Genomic DNA, 12,984 nt, shown 5'->3' with positions numbered 1-12,984 from the left:
TTAGAGCCCCCACACAGTGAGCTTTATTAAAAAGTTTATTGCTTTTCATTAAACTTGCTCGGCTTTCTTTAGATTCTGTAATTTTTCCTGCTTCTTTTGTCTTTTGATGCATTTTGAAATAAATTTGTGCAGCAGTTTGAGTTGCATCACTGTTTGAAATGTGAGCTATTAAATTTAGATTTGATTTGATTAGTCGGAGCGAGACTGAAATAGAAAGATAGTAAAAGCAGCGGCTTGATTAGAAGCAGCTGATGTTATAAAGTCAGAAACAGTCAATTACAGAAGACACAGTGAGCCACACTCAGTGTCTTATTTACCCGCTTTATTACGAAGCTGCGACGCAGCCTGACCTTTAAGGTAATATGAGAGAATTAGAGGCGAACATCAGCCACTGCTTATTAAACCTGCTGCTGCTGCAGCTCGCAGCCTCACATCTGATAAAGTGAGGCCACGACCTCCCGTTAAAACACCTGACCTCACTACACACAGGTGAAACACTAATGAAACACCGCGAGCTGACCAATCAGAGCCTCGCTGACCAGCAGACGGTCAGTGGCTGCTTATCCTGCTGCTGATCGCTCTGTTCATGCACTGCTGTGGAGCTTCCAACAACAAGCACAGCAAAAATCAGCAGAAAGATGGTGGATAGATTTGCTTCAGCAACTTTATTAATCACAGCCACATCAGAGTCCGGCCGGTCAGCACGAGGGTCGAATTTACTCAGCAGGGAAAATGAGCCTCATACCACAATCACAAAACATTACTACAAAAAAAAGTTAATGAAGTGCACAAATTTGTCTACTTGGATTCAGCCGGTTTATTTCAGTTATGAGAGGCGATATGTTTTGATATTGGGGGAGCTCTTCTGTTAGAAACTGATGGAGACCATGTGGGGTCTTGCAGGTCGGGGGGGGGGGGGGGGGGGGGTCTCTGGATAAATGTGACAGCTCAGGTGGATCTCAGGATTCATCCAGAGGAAGTCTGCTTTATTACAAACACCTCAGACCTGCAGGAGAAGAACAGAAGCATTATTTACTGTCAGGTCCTGACCCAGCTGCTGTTAATACAGTGACTGCCACAGTGATGTGTGGTTAATGCAGCTCGGCTCGTTGCTCGCGAAGAAGCCGGAACAGGAAATGAAGCAGAGTTTTCTACAGAGCACCTCATCTTCTTAGAGTTTGCAGCTGTGTGAGAGTCTCTGAGCTCCTGCAGGGATGAATCTTTGAAATCTACCTAAAGACCGACCTGCTCATGTGCTCCTGTCTCCACCCCGGTCACCTTGACCGCCAAGGTTACAAAATCGAGAGCATCGCAGCAAGCCGAAACTACAGCAAAGCGGCCCCTAAATTTTGGGCGTGTGCCGCTGCACATAGGGGAGTTCACAGCGAGGGTACGCTGCCTGTAAATGTGTGATGCTTTTTCTTTATGTTGTGTGAGGCTGCAGGAATTTATTAAAATCAAAGGAAGGAATCTGACTCACAGCCAAGCAAACAGATTCTGTAAAATCCTGGATTACCTTCAGAGCAGTATGTTATAAGAATCAGACATTAATGAGTCCCATTAAAAGATAGTTTCACACATACTTTAATACAGTGTGTAATAAGTCTGATACCTTTTAAAAAAAAAGCAGGCTACCTGAGAGTGATTGATGTTTCAGAGCTCTGTGTGTGCACTGCTAAGTAAAGACTCATAGACAGAGGCTTTTATAGCTGCTGCAGTTTCTTTATGACATCTGTACAGAACTGCGACTAAAAATTAGTGTAAAACACAAAAAAACTTTACTGTGTAATACAGCCTCAGCCTGTGTGTGTGTAATATCTCCTTCTCCTGTCAGTGCCTCGCGTTGAATTCTTTGTAACTTTAAACTTCAGGCACTTTAGGAAACCGAACGGCTGTGCTAAATCGTCTCCATCTCTCTTTCTGCATGAATTAACACTCCTAATGTGAACCATCAGAAGCATCGGGGTGTAGATGAGTTCAGTCCTTTTAACTCGTCTCTTTAAAGTGACAGAAGTTTCCTGAAGAGAAAATGCTTCAGATTAATGACAGAAACACGTCATTCAGCTCCTGTTAGAACCCTTCCTGTGATTCTGCTCCTTTAATAATTCAAACACTCATTGGTCCATCCTTCATACCATATTTTTGGGTGGGTTTTCACTGGTGAGATCAACTCTGGGTTTTGTTGAGATTCTGGATGAACTTTAAATCTTTTTGTCTTCCGCAGCTCTCATCAGTCCCCTGCATCAACTTGGCCTCAGAGCTTCGACCGAGACAAAAACATCTCATTCTTACTGAAGGAGCTCGACGCTGTGAGAGAGATCAACAACAAGGTAAATACACACACACACTCACACTCAGAAACCACACACTCCAGGTTGTGGACCGGGATGAACTGCTGCTTCTGGACTCAGACCAGGGAACCCTAACCTTTTATATCATTGTCATGTGTGGCACTCACCACTGTTTGCTGGTCACATGACTGAGTCTAGAACTCACTGATTGGATGTTTTTTGCAGAAATGCACCCTGGGAGTCATAGTTAGTTAGTCGTAGGTAGTGTTACTCCTTTGCTTTGTTTGTATTACATGTCCGTCCACTAGGGGCACTGTTATGTGAGGAGTGTTTATGTTTAGGGGGGGTTCTGCCTGGTGTACTGGGGAATGTTGTTTGTTCGGGTGTGTGACTTCGCGGAATAAAGATGGAGTAAAGAAGCAAGTTATCTTTATTGACTAACATTGGTAGCAGAGGATGGTTAGTAACTACAGAGTTCCGCCAACGTTTGAAGAAGGGAAGCCTTACGAAAGCTGGAAGAATGAAGTCAACATTTGGACGAGAGTTACAGATTTGGAGAAGAAAAAGCAAGCGCTTGCTGTCGCCCTGGCGCTGTCTGGAAGAGCGCGGGACACGGCGATGGAAATTCCGGTAGACGATCTAAATAAAGACACGGGAATGACCACATTGTTTGCTAAACTAGATGGCTTGTTTCTAAAAGAGGAAAAGGACAGGATCTATGAGGCGTACTCGGATTTTGACCGTATCATAAAAGAAGTAAACATGTCGATGGCGGACTATATTATTGATTTTGAGCAGCGTTACTCGCGCATGAAGAAATACAACATGGAGCTACCTGACGCGGTTTTGGCCTTTAAGCTTTTGGATACCGCGTGTTTGGATATAACGGATAGACAGTTGGCTTTAACGGCATGCTCAGATGTAACATTTGCTTCTATGAAGTCCGCATTGAAGAGAATATTTGGAGAGAAAAGAGGTGCGGCAGCAGAAGGCATTAGCCAGGAGTCTGTATTTGTAACGGAGCAACGGCGGCAAAAGGGCAAGTACTGGCGGCAAAGTCCCCATCAGAAAACTCCGCAGCCCGGTACAAACCCGCTGGATAAGTACGGACGACGGTCAAAATGTGCAGTGTGCCAAAGTACTTTTCACTGGGCTAAAAACTGCCCGCACAAAGCTGATAGTGTTAAAATTGCTGAGGACACAAACGACGTGGAAGAGTGCAATCTAACTCTGTACACCAAAGAATCACCAACAGATGCAGAAATATTCATGACAGAATGTTTTGACTCCGCAGTAATAGACACTGCTTGCACTAGGACAGTTTGTGGACAAGAGTGGTTGGACAACTACAGTACTATACTCCAAAAGAAAAGTCTGAAGATTATGAAAGAGACAGAAACACAGAGCCACAGGCCCTTCAAGTTTGGTGATGGAAAAATCGTCTACTCCATCAAAAAGGTAAAAATACCTGCTAAAATTGGCAACACAAAGTGTAATATAGAAACTGAAGTAGTACCTGTTAACATCCCGCTGCTTCTGAGTAAAACCTCATTAAAAAGGGCAGGGACTGTTTTGGACATGGATAGGGACAGTGCAGTGATGTTCAACCAGCCTGTCAAACTGGACTTTACCAGTTCAGGTCATTACTGCGTGAACATTGTGGACAGTAAAAATCTTATTCACTTTGATGAGCTATTAGAAACTACTGAGGAAGAAATACTGACTGCAACAGACAAAATGGACATAAGTGAAAAGATGAAAGTTCTGGAGAAACTTCATAAACAGTTTGGACACGCCTCTGCTGATAAAATACAGAGACTTTTGACTAATTCTGGCAACAAAGACACAGAATGTGGTAGCCTGCTGAAAAGGGTTGTGGACCAGTGTGAAGTGTGTCAAAGGTATTGTAAGATCAAACCAAAACCTGCTGTCGGCTTACCATTGGCATCTACATACAATGAAACAGTTGCCGTAGATCTGCACGAACTTGAACCTGGGGTTTGGTACCTACACATTATTGACCAGTTCACCCGTTTCAGTGCTGGTAGTGTCTTAACCACCAAGAGGTTTTCTGAAATAGTCAAACGTTTTATACATGATTGGATCAGTGTGCATGGCCCACCACAAAAGTTGTTCAGTGATAATGGTGGTGAATTTAATAACGAGGAAGTGAGAGACATGGCCGAGAACTTTAATATTGAAGTTAAGACAACACCTGCTTACAGTCCATGGAGCAATGGACTGTTAGAGCGCCATAATCAAACTCTGACGGAGATCCTACTGAAAGTCAAAGCAAGTACTGGATGTGACTGGAGCACTGCTATGGCCTGGGCCCTGATGGCAAAGAACTCCATGCAAAGTGTCCATGGATACAGCCCACATCAACTGGTGTTCGGCCAGAATCCCAACCTGCCCTCTGTATTAACAGATAAAGCTCCAGCTCTAGAGGGCACCACCAAGAGTGAATGGGTTGCCAAGCACATTTCAGCCCTGCATGTTGCAAGAAAAGCTTTTACGGAAGCAGAATGTTCAGAAAGGATACGCAGAGCACTAAAGAAACAGCTGCGGCCCGTAGACGAGCGATACCAAACTGGAGACAAAGTCTTTTACAAAAGAGTGGATTGTCCAGAATGGAAAGGACCAGGAGTGGTGATTGGTCAAGATGGTGCAGTTGTTTTTGTTAGACACGGAGGCATCTGTGTCAGAGTGCATCAACTCAGATTGAGAAAAGTTACTCACGAGAATGAAGCACCTCACTCTACATGCAATGAAGAGCATAATCAAGGACAACATACAGTGGACATCATTGAAGAGAATGTAGGAGAAGACATTATTGCAGAAAATCCTGAGAATTATCCTTTGCCTGCTCCTGAAAATGCAGAGGCCAAGAGACAGCACAATGGGAACACCATAAAGACAGGTCAAATTGTGACATTCAGAAATGCAGAGGGGGTCTCACAAAAGGCCAGAGTTGTGGGGCGTGCAGGTAAAGCAACTGGGAAATACAAGAACTGGTTTAACTTGGTGCTGCTTGAGCCTGCAGAAGTGGCTGGCAACAGTGAATCAGCTGATCTGTCACAGTTGGAGGATCTTCACGTCCAAGCAGATGCTGAGGATACGGATACGCACGAGAATGTTTTTGTGAGCAAGGACATGTCGTTTGATGAAGCAAAGGAAAATGAAATAAAAAGCTGGAAACAGAACCACGTGTTTGAAGAAATGGAGGACAAAGGACAAAAGTGCGTCTCCACCCGTTGGGTGTGCACTCTCAAAGAGACTGAAAATGGAATAATACCAAAAGCAAGACTTGTTGCACGAGGATTTGAGGAGCTACAAGCTTCTGACCTACAAAAGGACTCTCCAACCTGTGCCTCAGAGTCACTGAGACTTCTGGTGGCAGTTATATGTCAAAAACAATGGGAACTTCACTCTATGGACATTAAATCTGCCTTTTTGCAAGGTATGCAACTGTCCAGAGACATTTTCATCAAACCTCCCCCAGAGGCCAATAGAACAGGTGTGCTTTGGAAACTAAAAAAATGTGTGTATGGTCTAGCTGATGCTTCATTGTATTGGTATAACAGGGTAAAAAGCATCATGATGGAAGCAGGAGGCATCATGTCTAAGGTGGACCCTGCAGTTTTCTATTGGCTGGATGAGCACAAAAATGTATCTGGTGTACTTGCTTGTCATGTTGATGATTTTATATGGGGTGGATCACACATGTTTGCAGAGTCAGTCATACCCCACCTGAGATCAAAGTTTGATGTCGGTCGTGAAGCACACAATAGTTTTTCGTATGTGGGGGTAGATCTTGTTACTGAAGGTCAGAAGGTACAAATACACCAAGAAACATACATTCAGCAACTGCAGTCCATACACCTCTCACCCTCACGAGCAGCAGAGTCAGCTTCACCTCTCACTGAAAAGGAGACAGAGCAGCTCAGATCAAAGATAGGCCAACTTCTGTGGGTGGCAAGACAGAGCAGGCCTGATGTCATGTTCGATGCTAGTAATTTAGCATCGGGTCTCAAGCATGCTACAGTACAGACCATTAAAGAAGCAAACAGAGTTGTGTGTAAGCTCAAGGCTAAGTCAGTTGAATTGAATTTTCAACACCTTGGGGAGAACAGTAACTTAAAGATGGTTACATTCACTGATGCATCTCTTGGAAATCTTTCAGATGGGGGTACTCAAGGTGGGCACTTCATTGTTTTAATGGGTGACAATGGGCGGTTCTCTCCCATTTCATGGCAGTCAAAGAGAATTAAGAGAGTTGTCAGAAGCACACTGGCAGGTGAAACACTCGCGATGTCTGAGGGGATCGATAATGCCATTTTTCTTTCCACACTCTTTTCTGAACTCAGTGACGGTAGTACTGCTTGTCCTCCACCAATATTCTGTGTGACCGATAACTTCTCTCTTGTAGATGCTCTTAAGTCAACTAAGTTTGTTACAGAGAAAAGGTTACGCCTGGAAATCAGTTTGATCAAAGAGCTGGTGCAAACTGAGAAAGTTCAAGTGTTGTGGTCTCAAACAAAAGACCAACTCGCAGATTGTTTAACAAAGAGGGGAGCATCCACAACCTCACTCCTTAAGGCTCTTTATGAAGGACATTGGGTTCTTCCATAAATTTATTCGCAAGATGTTTCGCATTCTACCAGGTTGGAACTGGTCTAACAAAGAAAGAAGAAAAAAAAATCCTTAATGGTTGTGTTTTGTCATGAGTTTTAATATATACATCTTTGTTTCTTTTTCTTTTAAGAAAAGTGGGAGATTGTTACTCCTTTGCTTTGTTTGTATTACATGTCCGTCCACTAGGGGCACTGTTATGCGAGGAGTGTTTATGTTTAGGGGGGTTCTGCCTGGTGTACAGGGAATGTTGTTTGTTCGGGTGTGTGACTTCGCGGAATAAAGATGGAGTAAAGAAGCAAGTTATCTTTATTGACTAACAGGTAGCTTCAAATGTTTCTATGTTTGTGTTTCAGCTGCAAGAGCAGCTTGTTCAGAAGGAGAAAGAGCTGCAGAGGAGGGAGGTGGAGGAGGAGCTGAGGGAGGAGCAGAGAGAGGCCCGAGACTGGGAGAGACCTGCAGGTGAGGAGGAGGGAGATAGAGAGTGTGTCACAGTTTACTCTCCTCTTAATCAGATGTGATCCAAACTCAACTTCTTAAATATTTGAATATTTCCCATGCACACTGTTTAACACACACACACACACACACACACACACACACACACACTAATTAAAACAACAGCAGTGGTAACGAGGTGACAGTTAAAGAGGCAGCTGTTAGTTTAACAGAACAGTGTGTGTTTGTGTGTGTTTAACCAGCGATCACACTCATATGTAATGTTGATTTAACTGAGCTCTGTGTGTGTGTGTGTCTGTGTCTGTGTGTCTGTATGAGAGTTTAATCCGGTAGGATCATCACAGCTCTCCCTCCACCACATTAGTTTTTGTTTCCATAAAAAAAAGCTGAACTTCTTGCTCTGTGATTTTTTTTTTTTCCCCCACCTGTTAAGTTAAAGCAGGTGTCTTTATTGGCACCCATTGTGGCCATTAAATGTACTGCAGTCATCATTCTGTTGTGCTAGCATCTAAAAAGTGCTGAGTCACTCACAGACTATCCTGCTCTGTCATGTCTCTTTTGTATGTCCTGTATATGTCATGTACTGTATATTGTCCAGCAGCTGAGAGAACAGCATGTATGCTGTATACCTGAGTAACAGGTAAACAAAGCTGACAGGACAGCTAAGTTACACCTGCTCCGTGGTTATGGTTATATCAGTCCCATCATTCCTAGAGCTGTAATATAAGGATACTGAAAAAGAAGCATCAGGTGGGAATACAGACCTGTCAAGGCGAAAAGGAGCTGAATCTGAAGGAAGTCCAGAGTAAAAAGCTTCTCACTCAGAGAACCATGGCACTTTAATAACCAACAGAGTCTCTGCTTTAATTTGTGTGCACCGTGGCTCAGAAGAGCTGTGGTCATCTCTGTGTTATTACACCTGAACATACACACACACACACACACAGTGTGGTAATCATGATCTCTGCTCTCATTGGTCTGTCAGTCTGAAGTGAAACAGAAAAACATTAATTTTTACTTTTACTGAAATTTGTCCTCAAACTTATTCATCTCCTCCCCTCCTTGTCTCAGCGGTGTTAGAGGAGGTGCTTACAGCTCAGAAGGACAGAGATCAGGCTCTGATGTCACGACTCCTGCTGGCCAATGAGGAGAGAGATGAGGCTTTGCTTCGTTTGCGCCGACTGCAGCAGGCAGCTGAGTAAGTTTCATCATTTCCTGTTGATTGATTATCTAAGTTAAATTCAAAGTTATTACCTGAACAGAATTTAAAGCAGCTTTAAAGTGAAACTATGAAGGACCAATAATAGAACCCTGAGGAACCCCTGAGCATAGCTATGGTGCTAACATGTTACAGACAGACCTGAGGCACTGCAGGTGTGGCTTTGCTGTCTGTTAATGAGCAAGAGAGCGAGCTGAGAAAAAATAAGTTATGTTTCCTACGCTACCTGTAGTCTTAATAAAGCCTAGACTTCAAACTCATAGACCAGCCGGAGCAATGTCTTTGTCAAACCTGAGGACCAAGAGTAGAACCCAGAGGACCAACAGTAGAAGCATGAGGTCTGCTGGAAACCAGATGTGGAAATAAGCAGCCATTTCCTTACGTGATCCTAAGCTGGTGTTTTGTGGTGTTTTTGGGTCTGATGGAGGAGACCGAAACGTCTCTTTTGCCAGACTGACCTGGAGAACCGACTGCTCTGATCAGGTTAATCAATAAAAATAAAGGTTCTGGTCCTGGTGCCTGTAATGATGGATTAATCAGAATAAAAAGATGGATGCCCTGAGGTTTGTGTTTTCTTTGTTTTGTTGCATAAAGAGACTTGCTGTGATTTCATCTGAGGAGAATCTGTTTGTTCTTTTATTTACATGTGAAACATGTTTACTGTCTGCTGACGGAGGAACAACCTGCTGCTGCACCTCCTCTTCCTCCTGCTCTGCCTCATTATGCACCTCCTCAGTCCTGTTAAGGGCTGTGAAATGAGCTCTCGTCCTCTTGGAGGAGCAGCCAAATAGAGCAGAAAATCTAATTAGAGATAATACCCCCCCTATCCTGCTCCCCCATCCTCCATCACCCCCCACCTCCTCCTCCCCCCAGGATGAGAGGGTAATTGATATTGGAGGCCACAATCCTTTTTATGAGGGACAGAATATGGAGGAGCATGTTCCATCTGTCAGGACTCAGAGTGTGTGTCGCTCTGTGTGTGAGTGTGTGTGTGTCGCGGTGTGTGTGTGTTTTCTTGATGGAGGAGGCAGCAGTAATACCTCTGTAAATGTGTGTGTTTTTGTCTGTTGGTTTGTGTGTGTTAGTGTGTGTGTGTGTGTGTGTGTGTGTGTGTGTGTGTGTATTTTCCTGATGGCAGAGGCGGCCTCACTGAATGTGTGTGTATGTTTTAGACTGAAGTGTGTGTGCATGAATAATGTGATTCTGCCACCGTCAAACAGAGAAATCGGCTTTGTTTCAGGCCTCACTGGTGCGCTATCACTTTCTGATCGATTTGACCCTAAAACATGAGAAAAGCTAAAGAAGCTGTTTTTGAATCAGTAAATAAACGATTGCTGTGACCTGTTAGAGGGTCCTGACCCTCAGATTGGACATCGTTTGATGTAGGTGTCTCTCCGGTGTCCCTTGCATCCTGGACGTTTCTCAGAAATATTCTGTGTGAAACTTCCTGAAGTGATGAATTTTCGTCTCTCTCAGATCATCTGATCCCACTAATGGCGGCGGCGGCGTGTTTCTGTCAAGGCGAGCTGTGTGGGAGTGTTAATGACGGCGGAGGAGCGAGCCGAGCCGGGCTGAGCCGGGCTCGATGGGCTGTAAGCAGGGTGTTAGAGGAGCTTTATTGGAGGCGGCCGGTCTTTCATTACCTGCTGCTCCCCGCGGAGCGAGCGGCTCGGCCACCTTATTACAGTTTATTACAGAAAACAGCAGCAGGCTAAATGAAAGAGCTTCCCAGGAGGAGAGCACAGATCAGCTAGTTACCAGCTGCACGTCCACCATCAGGCTGAGAGCAAGTAGGAAGCTCCGCCCGGCCCACGCCCTCGCATCCTCACAATGAAGTTAAAATGACAGTGAGTTTCAGGTGGGCTTTGGGGAGCGAGGACCAAATTACTGCCCAGCTGCAGGCGCTCAGGTCATCTCACAGGCTGCGGAGGCTTTAATTTGGTCAGCAGCGGGAAAACAGGGGGGCCGCCAGCCTTACAGGGCTCGATTACAGGCCGATCCAGCCCCCTCACCTGCTCCTCACAGGCTGTTTTATTTAAGAGTCACTGCACAAAAATGAGCACAGGACCACCGTGAACACCAAAATCTGATTTCATACAGCAGGATGCAGCTAGAGTTAGAAAAAAGGAAGCAGTGTGTTTGCTAGACAGATGCAGAGTGCCTCAAAAGCGCTCACAGCCCTTATGCATTAAATTACATTCAGAGAGACAGAGACATTGAGTATCAGGAGTCTGATGGCTCTGAGAACCAGGAACCTCTGAACCCTGCAGGAATGAAGAGCTCTGTAGGTTCAGTGATGTGCCAGCTGCAGCAATATCAACTGTGGAAGAGAAAACGTTCTCAGTTTAGAGGTCTGCAGAGTCTGCGTTTAAGGTTAGGAACCAATAACTACTCGTTAAAGTTCAGGAACCGAATACTCATTTTTGTTTGGATTAGGGCTATGATGCTACAAACTTCTAAAGCACATCTTGTGTGTAGCTGAACCGCACCAGTAGCTTTGACAGATGGCAGTGTTTGATGTCCTTCAGTGAAGGAGAACATACTGTTCGTTCAAGGACTATGAAGGTTAAACTTTCAGCTTCTCCCGAGTTGGTCTGCTGAGGAGGCGTGTTTAGGATCATTTGCAACTGTTTTCAGATGCTCTGGTGTTTGCTGCTGCTTCTGTGAAACATTTGTGGTTGACCGTCCACGAGGTTCTTAAATTCCAGACGGACCTCTGCTGATGTTGTGGACCTCCATCAGTCCACAGAACATGTGTCCATGTTCATATTCAGCTTTTCTCCTGCTATCTCCTTCTGTTTAGTTGAACAGAAGAAGCTCTTCATATTTGTCTTCCTAACAGTCTTCCAGCCGTTGTCTCTCTCGTCCTGTTAGGTATTAGAATGGAAACTTTGCACCTCCAGCTCATCCTGGTCCTTCTGTGAGCTTCATGCCTGCTGATTGATGGAGCATTTAAGCTATCTAACAATCTTCAGCTCTGGCCTGTTCACAGGAGCTCAGCCCTTTACCTGCCACTGAGCAGACTTCATACAGGACCATCAGTGATGATTAATCTGTGTTCATCTTACTGTTGTCAGGTCAGAGGGCTTCCATCTGGACGACACCAACCAGGTAAAATCTCTGCCAGCACATTGATGACCAGTAGGTTCTAGGTAGTTCTCTAAGGTTCTGATTGGTTCCCTCTTGTTGTGTTTCAGGATGTGGATGAGCTCCTGCAGCGTGTCTGTGAAGCAGACTCCGTCCTCGAAATCCGGCAGTTCGGCTCAGCTCTGGTTCAACGTCTGCAGTTGGCACGGCAACGGCGAAGTGATATCACAGTTCAAGAGATGAAGGCCGTGATGGAGGAGAGGGACGGCTCTGTGGCAAAGGTGAGTCTGCTTACCTGTCTGCCCATCAGACTCAGTGAGACTGAAAAACATAATTAGGTGAATGTTTAGATAAATATCTGTTCTCCAGTCACAGTCTCACAGAAGCACAGCAGTTATTGATCAACTGTCAGTGCCTTAAACTGAATTTGTTTATGGGGCCTCACTTGGCCCAGCTTTAGCTCATCAGTTTCCTGCTTTTCTTTGAATGGAAAGAAGCAGGTGTAAAGTAAGACTCCAGTTCCAGAAACAGTTTCCACAGTGTGTCTTATTACAGGTTTGTTTCAGACCAGAGTGGCGCTATAAAAGCTGGAATCCTTCACATGAGCCAAACTTTTATATTATGCTGCACTTTCATTCAAACTATTGGTCCAGATCAGAAAATAACTTGCTATCACCACAACAGAAACAGCAAACTGAGGATCCAGATAAAACAGTCCGACTTCATTGCAACATTGCAGGCATTACTTCCCTGTAGCTTTGGGATTGGACCCTTTGGTGGGCCAGTTCTGCTTCCAGGCCGCATGTTTGACAGGTCATCGCGATGTTGTGATGCTGATGAACCTGAGTGCACTGTGAGTGTGTTCATGTGGGGTTCCACAGGGTTCAGCACTGGGCCCTAAACTGTTGGGCCTGTGAAAGCGGGGACTGTGGATCAAAATGGCTTTTGTTAAACTGCCTGAATTAAAGCTGAAAGTCTGCAATTGAATCTGTTTGATCTAAACTCCACTGAGGTGTTTCAAACCTGCCAGAAGCAGACGGTGCTGACTGTAAATGATTTGGCTTGTTTAAAGCATCAGATTCACTTTATTACACTGATGTTTGTTTGTGACGGAGACCCCTCTGTGGGTCGTTACATAAATGATCCCTGAATTGTAGCTTTAAAAAGAGGACACAGACGTTGGTAACCGTTGGTGAATATAGGCTGATACTGAGACTTTTATCATAAATTAAGCTGAAAGCTCATTTCACTCATGTGAAAACCTGAGGATGAATTTTTGTGTGTGTGCATGTTTGT

General features: G+C 44.6%; 1 protein-coding gene across 2 annotated transcripts in view; it reads left to right on the top strand.

Moving 5' to 3' along the window:
• mipol1 (mirror-image polydactyly 1) overlaps nucleotides 1-12,984 on the top strand; it is a 50,693-nt gene that overhangs the window by 15,799 nt on the left and 21,910 nt on the right. For both annotated transcript variants that reach the window (XM_030719327.1, XM_030719326.1), the window contains exons 6-10: nucleotides 2,225-2,330; nucleotides 7,280-7,385; nucleotides 8,454-8,580; nucleotides 11,679-11,712; nucleotides 11,799-11,969. In XM_030719327.1, coding sequence (XP_030575187.1) covers nucleotides 2,225-2,330; nucleotides 7,280-7,385; nucleotides 8,454-8,580; nucleotides 11,679-11,712; nucleotides 11,799-11,969 — 544 coding nt within the window. The remainder of the gene's footprint in view (nucleotides 1-2,224; nucleotides 2,331-7,279; nucleotides 7,386-8,453; nucleotides 8,581-11,678; nucleotides 11,713-11,798; nucleotides 11,970-12,984) is intronic.

The sequence above is a fragment of the Archocentrus centrarchus genome, chromosome 22 (assembly GCF_007364275.1).
Source record: "Archocentrus centrarchus isolate MPI-CPG fArcCen1 chromosome 22, fArcCen1, whole genome shotgun sequence".
NCBI classification, from domain to species: Eukaryota; Metazoa; Chordata; class Actinopteri; order Cichliformes; family Cichlidae; genus Archocentrus; species Archocentrus centrarchus.
This window is presented reverse-complemented; position numbering and strand designations above follow the sequence as displayed.